This window comes from Aristolochia californica, unplaced genomic scaffold (assembly GCF_029961685.1).
Source record: "Aristolochia californica isolate CCGP_79_NKW_82.1479 unplaced genomic scaffold, dmAriCali1.0.hap1 SCAF_2, whole genome shotgun sequence".
Lineage (NCBI taxonomy): Eukaryota > Viridiplantae > Streptophyta > Magnoliopsida > Piperales > Aristolochiaceae > Aristolochia > Aristolochia californica.
In genome coordinates, this window is record NW_027181881.1 from 34,650,531 (window position 1) to 34,670,125 (window position 19,595).

Consider the following 19,595-nt stretch of genomic DNA (forward strand, 5'->3'; position numbering starts at 1 on the left):
GGTTCACGGGTAAGAACTACAGTGCCTGGGCATGTTAGTTTCAATTATTTGTCATGGGAAAAGATTTATGGGGTCTTATTGATGGGTGTGATCCGACACCTCGCGAGGCTGAAGTGTTGTTAGAATGGACCACCATGGATGCTATGGTCATGACCTGGATAATTGGATCCATTGATTCTCATCTAGTCCTTAATCTGAGGCTCTACAAAACTACAACGGATAAGTGGAATTACCTCCACAAGGTTTATCATCAAAATAACACGGCCCAACGGGCGATTTCAAGTCGAATATGAAATGGAATATTTCAGGCAAGGAAGACATTCCATTGAAGAATATTTTTCGGCTTTCCAAAATCTGTAGGCTGAATATACAGATATTGTTTATGAGAACGTCCCAGTTGTTGCTCTCTCTACAATCCAAGCCGTATATGGAATCAGTAAGAGGGATCAATTCTTGATGAAGCTCTGTCCAGAATTTGAGATTGCTCGTTCACATATGATGAATCGTCATCTAGTGCCGTCTCTGGATGCCTGTTTGAGTGAACTTCTTAGGGAGGAGCAGTGCATTGCTACTCAGGCTGGCATGGAACATCGAGTGCAGGCTGATACCTCTGCTCCTGTGGCCTATGCAGCACAAGGGAAAAATAAGGGTTGGGACATGAGTTTTGTCCAGTGCTTCCACTGCAAGTCATATGATCACTTTGCTCGGGAATTCCCCAACAAGTCCTATAACTACTGCAAGAGGCTGGGTCATCTCATATCAGCTTGCCCTATTCACCATGAAAAGAAGAAGAATATGACTTATCATGCCTCCACTGGTACTTCTAGTTCTGCAGCATTGCCGACTGCCGTCCTGATTACTACAATTCTTATTCCTCCAACACCTGCAAGTTTAAACACACTCACTCCTGAAATGGTACAATAGATGATCATATCTGTCTTTTCTACTTTTTGTCTCTCAGGTAAGCAGAAAGTCTCTACTCAGCCATGGTATTTTGATTACGGTGCTTCTAACCATATGACCAACAATGTAGTGTCTCTTTCTAATGTCAAAAAGTACGATGGAAACCTTCACATCAACAGTGCTGATGGCAGAGGCCTATCAATGCTATTGGTGATCTCTCCCCCTCCTTAGCTGATGTCTTTGTGTCTCCTGACCTATCGACAAACCTTTTGTCCGTTGGTCAACTGGTTGATAAAAATTGTAATGTTCAGTTCTCTCGCTCTAGTTGTGTCGTACAAGATCAAGTGTTGGGGAAGGTGATCACGAGGGCCTAAAGTGGGACGGCTATTTCCACTTAAAATTTTTCTATCCACCATTATTCCCCGTACTCCTATACTTTCTTTTGTATGTAATGTTGTTAGCTCTGGCACTAAGATGTAGCATAGATGTCTAGGCCACCCAAACTCGGACGTTCTTTGTGCAATGTTTAAGTCTGGTTTATTAGGCAGTCAAACATGCACCTCTCTTGATCTTTCTTTTGACTGTTCATCATGCAAACTTGGCAAAAGTAAAGTTTTACCATTTCCTCATAATGCCTTGCATGCCTCCCACTGTTTTGATCTTATTCATAGTGATATCTGCGGAATTGCTCTTGTTGTCTCCCATGTGCAATATAAGTACTTTGTTACCTTTATTGATGACTTTAGGCGGTTTACATGGGTCTACTTCTTACGGGCTAAGTATGAAGTTTTTGTTGTCTTTAAGAGGTTTCTTGTGCTTCTTGAAACACAATTCTCTGCTCACATTAAGATACTGCGCTCTGACTCTGAAGATGAGTACATGTCTACTGAATTCCAGGATTTTCTTCAAAGCAAAAGCATTATCTCTCACCGTTGTTGTCCCTCGACACCGCAAAAAAATGGGGTTGCTGAGCGGAAAAATCGTCACCTTCTTGATATGGTCCGTACCCTTCTACTTGAATAATCCATTCCTCCCTGTTTTTGGTGTGAAGCATTCTCTACCTCAGTTCATTTAATCAATCACCTGCCCTCGCCTACCTTGAATCATGTTTCTCCATTCATTAACTTATTTGGTTATTCTCTGTCATACACTGATCTTAGAACATTTGGTTGTGTTTGTTTTGTGCATCTACCTGATCATGAACGACATAAACTTACAACCTAATCAGTTATGTTTGCATTTCTTGGGTATGCCATTTCTCAAAAAGACTATGTTTGTTATGATCCCCAGGCGCATCGAGTTCATATTTATCAGAATGTGGTCTTCTTTGAAAATCAATATTTCGTTCTATCTCAAGTTACACTACCATCTGCATCTCTATCTAGTCTGCCTAGCTTTGATGAGTCTTGCACCAATTCATCACTGCTCCCTTCCGATCCCAACTTGGTGCCTACTCCTGATCATCCCTCTGCTCCTATCCCCATCACTCTTCACAGGTCTACTCGTCCTTCTTTCCCTCCTGATACGTATGGTTTCCCCTCCCCTGTATCACTTGCGGCTACTTTATCCTCTATTTCCATTCCCTTTTGCTACAAACAGGCTATGGCACATGAGTGTTGGCAAAAGGCAATGCAAACAGAACTACAAGTGCTAGAGGAGAATCACACTTGGGACATTGTGACTTGCCCCCTGCTATTCGGCCTCTTGGGAGTAAGTGGGTCTTCTCTATCAAGCTGCGTTTAGATGGATCGTTAGATTGGTACAAAGCCTACCTTGTAGCCCTGGGGAACAACCAGGAATATGGGATTGATATGAGGAAACATTTGCGCCAGTTGCCAAGATGACCACAGTTTGCACTATATTAGCCATTGCAGCCTCCCACTCCTGGCCACTACATCAGATGGATGTGAAGAATGCCTTTCTACATGGTGACCTACAGGAAGATGTCTACATGAAGCTCCCCTCGGGTATGACTAACTCCTCTCCTAAAGATGTCTGCAAGCTACGCCGTCCTCTGTATGGACTTAAGCAAGCTCCTCGAGCTTGATTTTTGCGGCACACTTATTCTCCACAAGTTTACACAGAGTCAGTATGCTTCCTCTCTCTTCTATGATAAGTGTGTCGTGGGCATGGTCATTCTCTTGGTTTATGTGGATGACATCATCATTAATGGCACTAACTATGGCTTGATTACCAAGCTTCAACAGGTGTTGCATGCCACCTTTCATATGAAGGACCTTGGCCAGCTCACATACTTCTTAAGGCTGGAGGTACACCACCGACCCAACGGTATTTTCTTAAACCAGCATAAGTATATTCAAGATCTTATTACTCTAGCTGGATTGGAGGACACATCTTCGGTTGTTACTCCTATGGAGGTCACTGTCAAATACAAGAAAGATGAAGGGGCTCTTCTTGATGATCCTACTATCTATCGATGACTGGTTGGGAGTTGCATATACTTGACCACTACTCGTTCGGACATCTCCTATGTTGTTCATTAGGGCAATCAGTTTATGTCTTCTCCTCGGCACCTTCATCTTGCGGCAGTTCGACGCATCATCCGCTATCTGCAAGGTTCTCCTACTCGTGAATTATTCTTTCCTACAAGCTCCGCGCTACAATTGGTTGCATATAGTGATGCTGATTGGGTAGGGTGCCCCGATACCCATCATTCTACTACAAGCTGGTGTATGTTTTTAGGGGATACATTGATTTCTTGGAAATGTAAGAAACATGACTGGGTGTCCAAGTCATCCACCGGGGCCGAGTATCGAGTCATGTCTACTGCATGTTCTAAAGTTATTTGGCTCCGCGGTCTTCTTGTTGAGCTTCAGTTTCCTCAGACCTCACCTACACCACTTCATGCGGATAATAAGAGTGCTATTCAGATTGTTGCCAACCCTATTTTCCATGAGAGCACCAAGCACATTGAGGTTGACTATCACTCTATCCACAACACTTTGGAGCACCTGGTAATATCTCTTCCATACATTTTTTTGGATCTTCAAGTGGCTGATGTCTTCACCAAAGCATTGTCTCAACCCCGGCATAATTTTCTGGTTGGCAAATTGTTGCTGGTTGACTCACCAACATCAATTTGAGGCAGGATGTTACGATATATTGGGATGTATATTAGATAGATTTTATGTTAATACTAGTTGTATAATTTGTGTTATGTACATAGGGTAATTAAATAGGGCTTAATGGGCTGGGTGGCATTGTATTGGGCCCATGGGCTATTATGTAATAAGCTTCCTAAGACCTAAGTTTAAATAGAAAAATAAAGAAGGGAAGGCAATGGATTCCATTCCAGAAATCTCTTCATCTCCCTCGTTGAGAAACCAGAGAGCGTGAAGCTCTCTGTCTGGACTACACCGTAAGTCCCTAGAGATTGTGGTGGTTCTGTCCACCACCATCAGAGCTGAGTGCTCTCTGTTGGGTTGTGACGTCAGTCTAGTGACGAGGTGGTTCCATCCCCGGGAAAACCAGACCTTGAACTCTGGTCTTGGCTGATCCGTCAGCCTTGGTTCACCGTCGTAGACCTCATTTTGTCATTGCTATCAATACTCATTCATCTTCTAAGGATGGCTAGCTCTTACAAAATCTTTCAGAATACAGACAAGTTGTTGGTGCCTTGCAATATCATACATATACATGGATAGATCTTTCTTATGATGTAAATCTTTTTCACAGTATGTGCATCAGCGCAAAGGCACACATCTTACGATGGCCAATCATATTCATTGATATCATAAACTCCTCTTAACCAAGTTGAAACTAAGATATAGACAAAAGTGAGTGTGTGAAATTCGTGGTGGAATCTTTTGTAAAACCTTCAAATACCATGTGTTTTTGAAAAAAGGTGTCGACATGTCTCAAATGTCTGTAAAAGATTGTGTTATCCCTCCACATCTTAAAATGGTCAAACATATTCTTTGATATCATAAACTCCTCTTAACCAAGTTAAAAGTTAGATATAGACAAAAGTAAGTTTGTCAAATTCGAGGTGAAATCTTTTGTAAAACCTCCAAATACCATATGTTATTGAAAATAGGTATAGACATGTCTCAAATGTATGTAAAAGCTAGTATTTTCCATCCACATCATAAGATGGTCAAACGTATTCTTTGATATGTTAAAATCCTCTTAACCAAGTTGAAATTGAGATATAGATAAAAGTGAGTTTGTGAAATTCGAGTTGGAATCTTTTGTTAAACCTCCAAATACCATATATTTTTGAAAATAGCTATAGACATGTCTCAAATGTTTGTAAAAGTTCATGTTATCCCTCCACATCTTAAGATGGTCAAACATATTCTTTGATATCATAAACTCCGCTTAACCAAGTTAAAACTAAGATATAGACAAAAGTGAGTTTGTCAAATTCGAGGTGGAATCTTTTGTAAAACCTCCAAATACCATATGTTTTTTGTTGGATGTAGGATCCCTTTTCCATAATTCCGAGCAAGAGAAAGAAGAGAGAAAAAAGAGAAAAGGGAAGAAGAGCTTTTGGGTAGAGAGAAGAAAAAATAAAAGAGCAAAGAGAGGTTGCGCAAAGCAAAGGGAGAGAGAGAGAGACTAACTCGAGATTGAGATGTGTAACTTCATTAATTCTGAATTAAAACACCTCTATTTATAGTAGAGGAGGAGGTAGAGTCCTTATACAATTAGCCTTTCAATCCTAATTACATTCCAACTCTAACTCTCTAAGATAAGTCTATTTAAACCAAACTACTAGAAGCATAATATAAGTTGAACTCTTGCTTTCTTCACGTGAGTATAGGGGAGAAGGCCAGATCATAGCCTTATCCTTGTGGGTCCCTTGTGATCCTCCAGCTCATCTGGAAAAGGTTGACAACTCGTGAGATTTTTGTGGATCCCACTTGAGTTTCAAGTCTTCTAATTCAATTCTGCTTGTGCTTCTTGATTCCTTAACTCGTGCTTGCTTGGGTGAGGACTCCTCTTGGTGTACCACATCCTCTAGGACTCTTCTTGGTGCCCCACGACCTCATGGTGGGTCCCACCAGCTCGAGCACCATGGTGGGTCCCACATTGTAACACTCCCCCTCAAGCTGGGGGTGAGAAGACATCACAAATGCCCAACTTGCTGCATATGGTAGACATAATCTTGTGAGTGACTGGCTTAGTGAGAATGTTTGCAACTTGATTTTGTGATGATATATGTTTCAGAGATAAGAAACCAACTTGGAACTTTTCTCATATAAAATGGCAATCCACTTCAATATGCTTTGTTCTTTCATGGAAGACAGGATTCGATGTAATGTGTATTACTGCTTGATTGTCATAGTATAGATCTATTGAAACTTCGTTGTAGAATCCCAACTCAGTGAAAAGAGATCTTATCCATATGAGTTGACTAACAGTGTGTGCCATGGTTCTATATTTTGCTTCTGCACTCGACCATGCTACTACATTTTGCTTTTTGCTTCTCCATGTAACCAGATTTCCTCCAACCATCGTACAAAATCTCGAAGTAGACTTCCAGTCATCTGGGGATCCAGCCCAGTCTGCATCTAAGAATCCTTCGATGTTGAAGTGACCATGATTTTTATATAGAATCCCCCTTCCAGGAGCTCCTTTTAGTTATCGTAGTATTCTTTCAAGTGCTTGCCAATGACTAAGTTGTAGTTTGTGCATGTATTGGCTTACCACACTTACTGTGTCAAAAATATCTGGCCTTGTTACACATAGGTAAATAAGTCGTCCCACTAGTCTTTGATATTTTCCAATATTTACATATTCTCAAGTGCCTCCACATAATTTTGTATTTGCGTCCATAGGAGTGTCTGTTGGTTTGCATCCCATCATTCATGTTTCTTGTAGTAGATCAAGAGCATACTTCCTTTGGGATAGGACAATCCCATGTCATGATTGTAACACTTTAATACCCAAGAAATATTTGAGTAATCCAAGATCCTTCGTCTTGAATTATGCACATATTTTTTCCTTTGTTTTCTGAATGCCCTCAGAATCACTTCCAGTTAAAATAATATCATAAACATATACAACTAGAATCAACTTACCTCTCGCTGTATTTTCAATAAATACTGAGTGATCTGTAGAGTATCCGTGAAAACCGGCCCGTCTGATGGCTTGACTAAATTTCTCAAACCATGCCCGAGGGGATTGCTTTAGACCTTATAGAGATTTTTTAAGGTGGCATACGGACTCCCCCTCAACCACATACCCAGGTGGTTGTGGCATGTAATTTTCTTCTTTAATATCACCATTTAGAATTGCATTTTTTACACGTAGTTGATATATTGGCCATGATGAATTGGTAGCCAAAGATAATAAGATACATACCGAGTTCATTTTTGCCACTGGAGAGAAGGTTTCTTCATAATCAATTCCATAGCACTGAATATAAACTTTTGCAACCATTCGAGCCTTCAGTCGTGCAATGGACCCATCCGGATTGTGTTTGATAGTATAAACCCACTTGCAACCAACATGTTTTTTTATCTATGGGAAGAGGAACCAATGACTATGTATGATTGTCATTAAGTGCCTTCATTTCTTCATCCATTGCTGCCTTCCACCTTGGATTTTGTAGAGCCACCTGATATGACTGTGGAACAGATATGGAGGAAATAGAAGAAAGAAACCGACAACATAAAGGTGAGAGGTGATGATGAGACACAAAATTGGAAATAGGATGAGAAGTAGAAGGTTGAGCGCATGATCGAGGTTCTTTCCGTATAGCAATAGGGCGAGTATCATATCGAGGACCAAAATAGTCGGAGATGAAGGACTTACCTCTGGTGGATCTATTAACTCGATAGGTGTGGTGTCGACCACTTGCTCTGGTGGTTGAATGATCTTTGTATCATGAGGCACAACCGATCTAGGGGAACTTTGTACTGAGGATAGACTAGGAGGAGCTCTATCAAAATAATATGAGGAGTCTTCAAAAAATGTTTTGTCCATGGACACAAATGAACGTTGAAGAGTAGGAATATAACAAACATAACCCTTTTGTGAGAGAGTATCCCAAAAAAATACACTTGATAGATTTAGGATCAAGTTTGCTTTGTCTAGGTAATGAGTTATGAACAAGATATCCAAAGACTTTTAACGGTAATGAAAATGGATCATCATTCGGTAATAATCTAGAGTAGGGAGATTTATTACCAAGAATAGTAGATGGTAGACGATTAATAACAAATGAAGCCATAAGGACGGCATGAGGCCAATAAAAGTATGGAACTTTCATGGCATATAACAAACCTCGAACTACCTCAAGAATATGATGATTTTTCCGTTCGGTTACTTCATTTTGTTGAGGAGTGTAGGCGCATGATGTTTGATGGATAATGCCATTTTTTTGACAAAAGGAGTCAAGGTCTTTGGAAATATATTTTTTAGCATTATTAGACCGGAGAATTTTTATTTTCTGACCAAATTGTGTGAGTACCATAGCATGAAATGACTTAAAAATGTATGGTATCTCATAACACTCCTTAAAGATAAACAACCAAGAGTTCGAAGTGAAATCATCAATAAAAGTAATAAAATATTTTGCTTGAGAAATATTAGAGACACTCAAGGGCCCCAAACATCAGTATGAATTAACAAAAATGAAGGGTCACTTTTGACTTCTGGACGAGGAGAGTATGTACTCCTTTGATGTTTACTCAATTGACAAACCTCACAACAAAAATTTGACCTGACTTTTAGGGATGGAAACATATAATGAAGAGACAATGCAGAAGGATGTCCCAATCGATTGTGCCTTAAACATGTCTCATTTTAAGTAGTAGAAACCATATTAATTTTTGGCATGTCCAAGTAGTAAAGCCCCCCTTATTCATGGCCTCCACCAATCACCTGCTTCGTTACAAGATCCTGAAAGACACATGAAGTGGGTGAGAAGGTAACCGAGCAATTAAAATATTTTTTAATCTGACTAACAGATAATAGGTTTAAAGGAAAATTAGGAACAAAAAGAATATCAGTGAGCATAAGTGATAGGGTGACAAAAGTGGAACCTTTCCCTTGGACTTTGGTTTGAGAACCGTCAGTTATGGTAACAAACTTGTGTGAAAGACTCGGAGATAGAGAATGGAATAAATTTTTGTTACCTGTAAGATGCTTGAAGGCTCCTGAATCAATTATCCAGGATGAAGATGAGGCAGATAGCGTACGTGAAGTGGTAGTGGCAATAGTAGTTGTAGAGGAACTAGGAGAAGAACCTAATGGTCTTCATTTTTTGAAATAGCTCATACTCTTCGTCAGTAATATTTTTTGTGCAGTTGTTGTTGTGGGATGTTCTTCTTTTGTATCACTCATAAAGGCTTGATTCGCCCTTGTCAATTCTGACTTTTCATTTGCTTTATAGCATATTTCTTTATAATGGCCATATTTTCCACAGTAAGTCCATGCCCTGTAACGACACTGATCTATAGTGTGGCCAAAAAATTTACAATGTGTACATTTGGTATTATCTGTTCTGCTAGCACCAGTCCTTCCACCTCTTCCTCTCCCCGTCTATAACCTCTACCTTGGCCTTAGCCGCGGTCAGCTCTATGATTAAAATACGTAGCGGATGATACATCAGTAGTGGAGGAAGAAGTGTCTGGAATACGAAGTAGTGTTGCACACACATCATCAAACTTTGGGACAGCAGAAGCACTCAAATGTTGACTCTTGGCAATCTCAAGATGAGGTTTAATATTTGCAAGAAAAATAGTAGTAATTAAGGCTTCCTTCTGTTTATCATGGATAGAAATATCAGTGGTTGAGGGCTGAGCTAACTTCCACTCTTGAAGAAAGCCTCTAAAGCGGGCCAAGTACTCATGAATATTTTCTCCTTGTTTAGTATTCAACATTCTTTGGAGAATATCATAGGGTCTATGTAGTGTATCCGGGCATGAGTATAGTTTAGCACATGTCTCCCAAATTTATTTAGCAGTATCAAGATGAATAACATTACTAGAGACATGTTCTTCCATGCTATTTTTTAGCCAACCAATTACCAAAGTATTATTCTTCAGCCATTTCATATAAAAAATATCATCTTCATCAATAGGTGGTCCTCTGGTAGTGAGATGACCAAGTAGGTCTTTTGTTATAAGAAACCTCTGAACCGATGTGGACCAACTCATAAAATTTGATACCCCACGTAAGGGTATGGTGGTGTTTCTCAGTATATCACCTTTGTTATTCATATTTTTGTCAGCCATGATAGGCTTTTCTTAAAAAAAAAAATTCTAATAATAACACCAAGTAGCACTCCTTCAATCAACTCGATGTATGGGAAAATTTAGCATCAATGCTAAATTATGATTCTTATTTTTTTTTTCCAAAAACCACTCATAAGAGGCTCAATAATATTTTTCTATATCATGGAACTCTTATCCCACAAAAAAAAAAATTCCAATAATCAGATTATGGACTGGTCTCGATAAATAGAATTTCCAAACCGGTAAACTATTTTGATAGCTCCTTCTAGATAGAGAGGCATGCATATCCATAACATAATAAGATTAAAGCATTCACATATTCATCCTTGAATCATCTTCTAAATTCCAAAACTATTAGCATAAAAAAAAAAATTTGAACACTTATCTCTTGGCTTGTGTTCTTCCTTCATAAAGAGCCTTCTTTAAGTGGTGTTGATCATCACTTCTCTAGAGCATTCCTTTGATGAAGGATCCTAAATACCATGTTGGATTTAGGATCCCTTTTCCATAATTCTGAGCAAGATAAAGAAGAGAGGAAAAAGATAAAAGGGAAGAAGAGCTCTCGGGTAGAGAGAAGAAAAAATACAAGAGCAAAGAGAAGTTGTGCCAAGCAAAGGGAGAGAGAGAGAGAGTAACTCGAGATTGAGATGTGTAACTTCATTAATTCCGAATTACAACACCTCTATTTGTATTAGAGAAGGAGGTAGAGTCCTTATACAATTAGCCTTTCAATCCTAATTACATTCCAACTCTGACTCTCTAAGATAAGTCTCTTTAAACCAAACTACTAGAAGCATAATATGAGTTGAACTCTTGATTTCTTCACTTGACTATAGGGGAGAAAGCCAGATCATAGCCTTATCCTTGTGGGTCCCTCGTGATCCTCCAACTCATCTTGATAAGGATGACAGCTCGTGAGATATTTGTGGGTCCCACTTGATCTTCAAGTCTTCTAACTCAATTCTGCTTGAGCTTCTTGATTCTTTAACTTGTGCTTACTTGGGTGAGGACTCTTCTTGGTGTACCACATACTCTAGGACTCTTCTTGATGTCCCACGTCCTCATGGTGGGTTCCAGCAGCTCGAGCATCATGGTGGGTCCCACCAGCTCGAGCACCATGGTGGGCCCCACATTGTAACATTTTTGAAAATAGGTATAGACATGTCTCAAATGTCTGTAAAAGCTCGTGTTGTCCCTCCACATCTTAAGATGGTCAAACATATTCTTTGACATCATAAACTCCTCTTAACCAAGTTGAAACTAAGATATAGGCAAAAGTGAGTTTGTCAAATTCGAGGTGGAATGTTTTGTAAAACCTCCAAATACCATGTGTTTTTGAAAATAGGTATAGACATGTCTCAAATGTTTTTAAAAGCTCATGTTATCCCTCCACAAATGACTAGAAACCTAACAAATGGCATCTTTCATAAAATCTTCCAAATACTTTAATAGACATGTAAGCACCACTTCCTTTAATTTTTTTTTTTTAATATGATATCTAAAATCATGTAGTTGGCCCAAACCTTTACCCTCTTTAATAAAACAGGAATCCTGCCACTACCCTAGATTAGTTTCCAAAAAGTAGATTCAAAGATTTGAGAGTTGGCTGCTTCTATCACTAGCAATTATGCTAAATCTCTGCAGCTAAGTTGATTTCCAGTCATTTGGAATTGGGAGCCTCTAAAAGTTTCAGGGATCGTATGGACACTTTGCTGAGTAAGATTAATAGGTGAGTCTGCTCTCAATTCAATGGAGAAAGTTGTATGTCCTACTCTCAATTTGGTAAAGGTACGCAAACAATCAAATCATTATGTAGTATTCTTTTTTCTCGGATGATCTACATTTACTGGGGAGTCTACTTTTTTATGCTAGCATGTCTTATGGAAAGTTTTATAGAATTTACTTTTTGGTGTTAGTGTAAACCTAAGGGAAGTGTATGATGAATTCAATAATAAAATGGATTTATGATGAGGCTGTCAGGAGAAATGTAGTAATGGTGAGTTGAGTTAAGGAAGGAAATCATGAATGTACTACACCATTAAATACTGTCTGGGAGGAGAGGGAGGGCTTCCACCTCCTCTCTTCTGGTGTGCCTCTTTACCATGACGTATCTAATGATCATGGTCAATCATTAGATAGATGAAGATGGAATGTGCAATTCCACCTCTCAGTATGGACTTTTCATTTCTCTAGTTTTATGAAGAATGTAGGAGATCACTTTCTCTTGGTGAAGTGAATATCAACCAAGTTCCTTTAACCACTTATGCATTGTAATTTTCTCCATTGGTTTCACTTTCTACTCCAACTTTCCAGAGTATATTAACAACCTTTTTTCAAATGTGAAAAAAATGTGCTAATTTAGGGGAAATATCATAACATGGTTGAATTTACTTTTGTTGGAGTACTACCATCGCTGCCGTGGACGACGAATACCATCTCACCCCGTCGTGAAAAAAATCATTCGAAGTGGGAAATCTTCTCTTCTAGAAATCAGAAATTGGCAAATCATGGGGGCACATCTGGAGTATCTGACGCATCTGGCGTATCTATCGAGATTATCAATCCGCAGGTGCATCCGTCTAGTTCATCAGACGCACTTTGTGCGCACCTGATGAGGCCTCCTTCTGCATAGATGCCGAGGCTTCTTAGTGCAGACGCAGTGCTCGAAATCCAGGCCTTCGACGCAAAGCCCAAGATCGGCTATGATGTTTGGGGTTTCTTCTACAAAATTTGACATGACAAAGTTTGACAGAATTGGGAATTTTGGATTATGGTAGAGGAGGGTGAAGGACTTGTTAGTGAGGTAGGGCATGTTGAAGGCGTTATACAGAAAACAACCGGTAAGAATGAATGATATGGATTGGAAAGAAATGGAAGTGAAGGTTGTGGAGACTATTTGGCTTTGTCTAGTTGGTGATGTGATGTATCACATCATGGATGAGGAATCACCAGTGGAAGTTTGGTTGAAACTAGAAAGTTGGTATATGTCCAAGTTGTTGATGAACAAGCTCTATCTTAAGTAGAAACTATATGATCTTAAGATGTCAGAGGGCTCAGATCTGAGTCAACATATCAACGTTTTCAATCAGCTCATTAGTGAGTTGAGGTGGGTTGATGTGAAGTTTGAAGATGAAGACAAGGCGTTAATGTTATTGCATTCCCTACCAAATTCTCCTGTGTAAAAAATTTTGTTACGACTCTGATGTGGAGAAAAGAAACTCTTGAATTGGAGGATATCACAAGTGCTCTATTAGGTTTCCATCATAGGAAGAAAACTAATGATGAGACTTCACAAGGTGAAGGACTTGTGGTGAAGGTTAACCAGGAACGTGGAAGAAACAAGTCTCGGAGTGGATCAAGTAACAACAAATCTCAATCTAAATCCAGGAAGAGGAAGGATATAATGTGTTTGATGTGCGAAAAAAAGGGGCACATAAAATGAGACTATCCAGAGAAAAAGAAAGGGAATGCAGAGAACAAAGAGGGTCCACCAAAGTTTGCAAATGTAGTCGAAGAAGAAGGCTCAGAGAGTGGTCACGGGGATATGCTTTCTGTTTCATCCAGTTTAGATCATCTCACAGATTCTTGGATTCTGGATTCAGTATGCTTCTATCACATGACACCCAACAAAGATTGGTTTCACACCTACAGGTTAGTAATCTTTGCAGCTGTTCTGATGGGTAATGATGCTTCATGCAAAGTTGTTGGAATAGGGAGTGTCAAAATTAAAATGTTTGATGGTGTGGTTAGAACATTGTGTGATGTTAGACATATACCGGATCTATGGAAGAATCTGATTTCATTGGGCACTTTAGATTGTAATGGGTATAGTTACAAGTCTGCTAGTGGAGTAATGAAAGTGAGTAAAGGTGTCTTAACAGTGATGAAGGGGCAAAAACTATTAGGAAATATCTATACACTACAAGGTACCACAGTTGTTGGTGGAGTTCCAATTTTAGAGTCTGAGTCTGCTTGTACAGTCTTATAGCATATGCGCGGTTAGGTCATATGGGTGTGCATGGGATGATGGATCTTCATAAGAGAAATCTATTGAAGGTTGTTAAAACATGCAAACTTGATTTCTGCAAGTTTTTTGTTCTTGGGAAACTGAATAAGGTGTAGTTCAAGGCAGCCACACACAAGACAAAGGGGATTCTTGACTATGTTCATATAGATATATGGGGGCCAGTAAGAGTAGCATCATGAGGAGGACACTTGTATTTCATGACCTTTATTGATAACTACTTATGAAAGGATTGGGTGTACTTCATGTAGCACAAGTCAGAAACGTTTACCAAGTTCAAGTTGTGGAAAGCTGAAGTAGAAAACTAGACAGGGTGGAAGATTAAATGCCTCGGGTCAGACAATGGAACTGAGTACATAGATTCAAAGTTAAAGGAGTTGTGTGAGTAGCATGGGATTAAGAGACACTTCACAGTACGCAAGACACCATAACAGAATAGTGTGACAGAAAGGATGAAAAAAATAATTGCTGAAAGAGCTCGATATCTTAGGTTGAATGTAAGGCTTGGAAAGTGTAGAATTTAGGATCTCATTAAAGGAATTTTAGATCAACAAGAAAGAAGAAGAAAAAGAAGAGAGAAGGAGAAGAGAAGAAGAAGAACGAGGAAGGAGAGAGTTTGGATTAAGGGAGAAGAGGGTTATGTCAAAAACAAAAATGAGGGCTGGATGAATTTGTGGAAAGAGAGGAGAGTGCTTCAATGCCCTACCTCTTAGCCAATGCCTTTATTTATAGTTTTACAATGCCCTTAGGGCTACAACTTGATAAAATAAAAGACAAAAAAGGAACACATATTTACATTTCTATGCCATCTTTATGGAAAGTACCATATTTTACATATATGCCACTCCTATGATGTGTGGGCTTCTTGTCTTGAGCTCGTGGGCTCGAGCCCATCTTCCAACACTCCCCCCCAAGCTGGAGGAGAAAATACATCATAAATACCCAGCTTGCCACATATAAACGATAGGATTTTAGATATAACGGGTTTAGTGAGAATACCAGCTACTTGCTCTTGAGATGACACATGTTTGAGAAGGATTATTCCTTCTTGAAACTTCTCCCGTATAAAATGACAATCCACCAGAATTGTTTAGTTCTTTCATGAAAAAAAGGATTTGAAGTGATATGAATGGCCGCTTGATTATCACAATGCAGATTCATGGACCCCTTTTTTATAAAAACCTAGTTCAGTAAGAAGGGTCCTGACCCATAAAAGTTCACTAACGGTATGGGCCATAGCTCTGTATTCTGCTTCGACGCTAGATCTCGCAACCATATTTTGCTTCTTACTTTTCCATGTAACCAAGTTTCCCCCAACCAACGTACAATATCCTGATGTAGATTTTCTATCATCAGGAGATCCAGCCCAATCTGCATCTGAGAAGCCTTCTATGTTGAAGTGCCCATGTTTTTTATACAGTAATCCTCTTCCTGGAGGTCCTTTTAGATAACGTAATATTCTCTCTAAAGCCTGCCAGTGGGTAATTTGTGGTTTGTGAATGAATTGACTCACCACACATACAACATATGATATGTCTAGCCTAGTTACCGTGAGATAAACCAGTTTTCCCACGGGTCTTTGATATTTGCCAATATCAATATCTTCTTCATTTGTGGCACATAATTTTACATTTGTATCCATAGGTGTGTCAACTGGTCTACAACCCTTCATTCATATTTCTTCAAGGAGATCCAAGACATATTTCCTTTGAGACAATATTATACCATGTTTAGATTGAAGAACTTCTATACCCAAAAAATATTAAACCATACCAAGGTCTTTAGTCTTGAATTCCTGACATATCATCTGTTTCACCTCTTGTATGCTCAAAGCATCATCACCGTTTAAGATAATATCATCTACTTATACGGCCAATAGTATTTTCCCTTTGACCATATCTTTATAATATATGGAATGATCAACTGAGCACCGATGACAACCAAACCGTAGGAGTGTTTGACTAAATTTGTCAAACCAAGCCCGAGGGGACTGCTTAAGCCCATATAAAGACTTTTGTAACCTGCATACTGACTCCCCCTCAACCACATAACCAAGTGGTTGAACCATATAAATTTCCTCACTGATATCACCATTTAAAAAAGCATTTTTAACATCCAACTGATAGACGGGCCATGAAGAGTTAGCAGCAATAGATAAGATGATGTGTACTGAATTCAATTTTGCAACAGGAGAGAAGGTCTCCTCATAATCTATCCCATAGCACCGTGTATAGCCCTTAGCAACCAGTCAAGCTTAAAGGCAAGCAACCAATCCATCCGGATTATGTTTCACCAAAAAAACCCATCAACAACCAACTGGTCTTTTACCTTTGGGGAGTGATGTTAAGTACCAGGTTTGGTTTTCGCATAAGGCATGCATTTCTTCATCCATAGCCACCTTTCATCCTGGATGTCTCAGGGCCTCCTGATACGACTCCGAAACGGAAGTAGAAGAAAGGGACGCAAGAAACTAAAAACACTCGGAAGACAAGCGATGGTGAGACATAAAATTTGAGATAGGATGCGAAGTAGTACAGGAGCGACATTCTTTTCTTAAAGCAATAGGCCGAGTATCAAATTCAGGCCCATACATAGGAGGAGAAGGACTTACCTCAGGTGGATCCGACAAGTCCACAGGTGAAGGTACAGCCCGTGCTTCAGGGGATGGATCCACTTCAAGATTGAACGGCACAAGCGGACAAGGAGTAGTAGAAGGACAAGTCCATCCTGGAGGAGCATCATGGGAGGAGTAGAAGGGGGTGGGGTGTCCTCAAAGAAAGTCACATCCCTAGAGATAAACATCCTCTAAAGGGTAGGATTGTAACAGACATAACCTTTCTGGGTGCGAGAGTACCCCAAATAAATGCACCTCATAGACCGAGGATCAAGTTTATTTTTATGTGTGGATGTAACATGAACAAAACACGTACATCCAAACACTTTCAAAGGAAGAGAAAAAGGATCTTCACCATTAAATAACACAGAGTCAGGAGTTTTATGATTAAGGACTGATGAAGGTAACCTATTAATGAGAAAGCATGCTATAAGTATAGCATGGGGCCAATAGAAATAGGGTACCTTCATGGAGTAGAGGAGGCCCCGAGCAACTTCAAGAAGATGATGATTCTTCCTCTCAGCAACACCATTTTTTTGAGAAGTATAGGTACATAATGTTTGATGATAAGCTTATTACTCTCACAAAATGATTTGAAGTCATGAGACATGTATTCCTTAGCATTATCAGATCTAAGGGTTTGAATTTTCTTCCCAAATTGTGTCAAGACCATAGCATGAAAATTTTTAAACAAAGGAAGAATTTTGGAACACTCTTTAAATAGATATAACCAAGTCACTAGAGTAAAATCATCACCAAAAAGGACAAAATATTTAACTTGGGAAATATTTGAGACACATAAAGGGCCCCATACATCAGAATGTATTAGCTCAAATGGAGCAGTACTTGTAGTTGTAAGACAAGGAGAATATGTACTTCTGACATGTTTACTTAATTGACAAACCTCACAACTGAAATTAGAAAGTCCTTTTAAAGATGGAACCAAAGAACGAAGTGAAGGGGTAGACAGATGACCAAGTCGGTTGTGCCAAAGTTGGGTCTCAAATGTAGTGGACGATAATGCAGCTAATAGTGGAAGAGTGAAGTAGTACAAACCCCCCTTTTCAGGGCCGCCACCAATCACCTGCTTCGTAGTGAGATCCTGAAAGCCACAAGATGACTATGAGAAGGTGATAGAACAATTTAATTGTTTGGTCAATTGACTAACCGAGAGCAAATTTAAAGGAAATTGAGGAACAAACAAAACATCTTGAAGGGTAATAGATGAAGTAAGAGAGGAGGAACCTTTGCCAAGGACCTTGGTTTGGGTACCATCAGCAATAGTAATGAATTTATGAGGATAACAAGGAGATAAGGACTGCAACAAATGTTTCTTACCTGATAGATGTTCGGAGGCCCCGGAGTCCATGATCCAAGATGAAGAGGAAGAAGAGGAAGAAAGCATACTTGAGGCAATAGTAGTGGTAGTAGTAGATGATGAGGGGATAGATGATTCCATGAAGGACTTCTTTTTCTGAAATGCAGCATAGTCCTCACCCGTAAGAGTCACATTTTCGGATGATGATTCAGCCTTATCTTCATTTTTCTCAACGTTAACCGAGACTGGGTTAGCTATGGCCCTATCAAGCTTGCCATGAAGTTTCCAGCATGATGCCACAAGGTGGTTCTGACGGCCACACTAAGTGTAAAGTTGAGGCTCAGTACGGAAAGAATTCTGACCCGTTCTAACACCTCTATTTTCAGCCCCTCTCCTAGTTCAACCCCCTCTCATATTTCTACCCTCTCCTCAGGATGAGGAAGATGTTCCCCCATTGCCAGAGAACATCGTCGATGGAGCATCAATAGGAGAAGGAGGGGATGGATCCGGTATCCGAAGTAATGTAGCACTAATATCATTGAAGGATGGAAGAGCAGAAGAACTTAGAAGTAGAGTTTTGGCCACCTCGAGGTATGGTTTAATATTCAATAAGCATATGGCTGCTGCCAAAGCTTCTCTTTGTTGTTCTTGAACGACAATATCAGTGGAATATGGCTGAGTTAGTTTCCATTCTTGAAGAAGACCTGAAAACTGTGCCAAAAATTCATGAATATTATCTCCATGTTTCATATGCAGCATGTTTTGGAAGACATCATATATTTTTAGTAATGAAACAGTACTTGAGTAAAGCTTGGCACAAGTGTCCCATATGTTCTTGGTTGTTTCCAAGTGAACCACATTGTTGGCCACCTGCTCTTCCATGCTATTAATGAGCCAACTTATCACCATGTTATCATCCTTAACCCACTTGTGGTAGGACGCATCTTCTTCATCAATCAGAGGAGGAAATTTAACAACGTGGCTCAAGAGGTCATGAGTAATAAGAACCCTCCGAACCGATTGTGACCAACTCATATAATTGGAGAGACCTCTAAGTGGAATTTTAGTAATACGGAGTATATCACTCTTATTACTATTGTATCCAATCTCCATGATGAGGCAAGTAAAATATGGAGGTCTAGGGAAAAGGCCTTCTTCAAAGAACAATTACTCAATGTAATTTGAAGAACCCGTAGACCAAATCAGTCACCAACAAAAGAGAACAATAACCAATTTCTTTCATGAGGGCAAGTACCAAATTATCAACAAATTTGTGCCTTTAGAAAGTGATAATAACATCCAGCCATCACTCAACTTCTCTTGTATTCATAAGAACAAAGAGAAGAAAGTAGATGCAACCGATTAGGCCTTAATCCAAACTCCAACATAAACGAGCAATAGACACAAATTTAGAGAAGATTTAACGGCAAACCAAGACACTTGGAAGAGATTTATCTTCAGCTCATGGGAGACTTCAACGTAAAAAAAAAAAATTCAAATGTTGAAGTTAAAAAAAATGGAACTATA

General features: G+C 39.4%; 1 protein-coding gene across 1 annotated transcript; it reads left to right on the forward strand.

Annotated features, from left to right (window-relative positions):
• Positions 1-2,894: 2,894 nt before the first annotated feature.
• Positions 2,895-3,344, forward strand: LOC137955000 (uncharacterized mitochondrial protein AtMg00810-like). The gene has a single exon (XM_068801888.1). It carries the CDS (start codon positions 2,895-2,897, stop codon positions 3,342-3,344), a length of 450 nt encoding a protein of 149 aa, XP_068657989.1.
• The last annotated feature ends 16,251 nt before the right edge of the window (positions 3,345-19,595 follow it).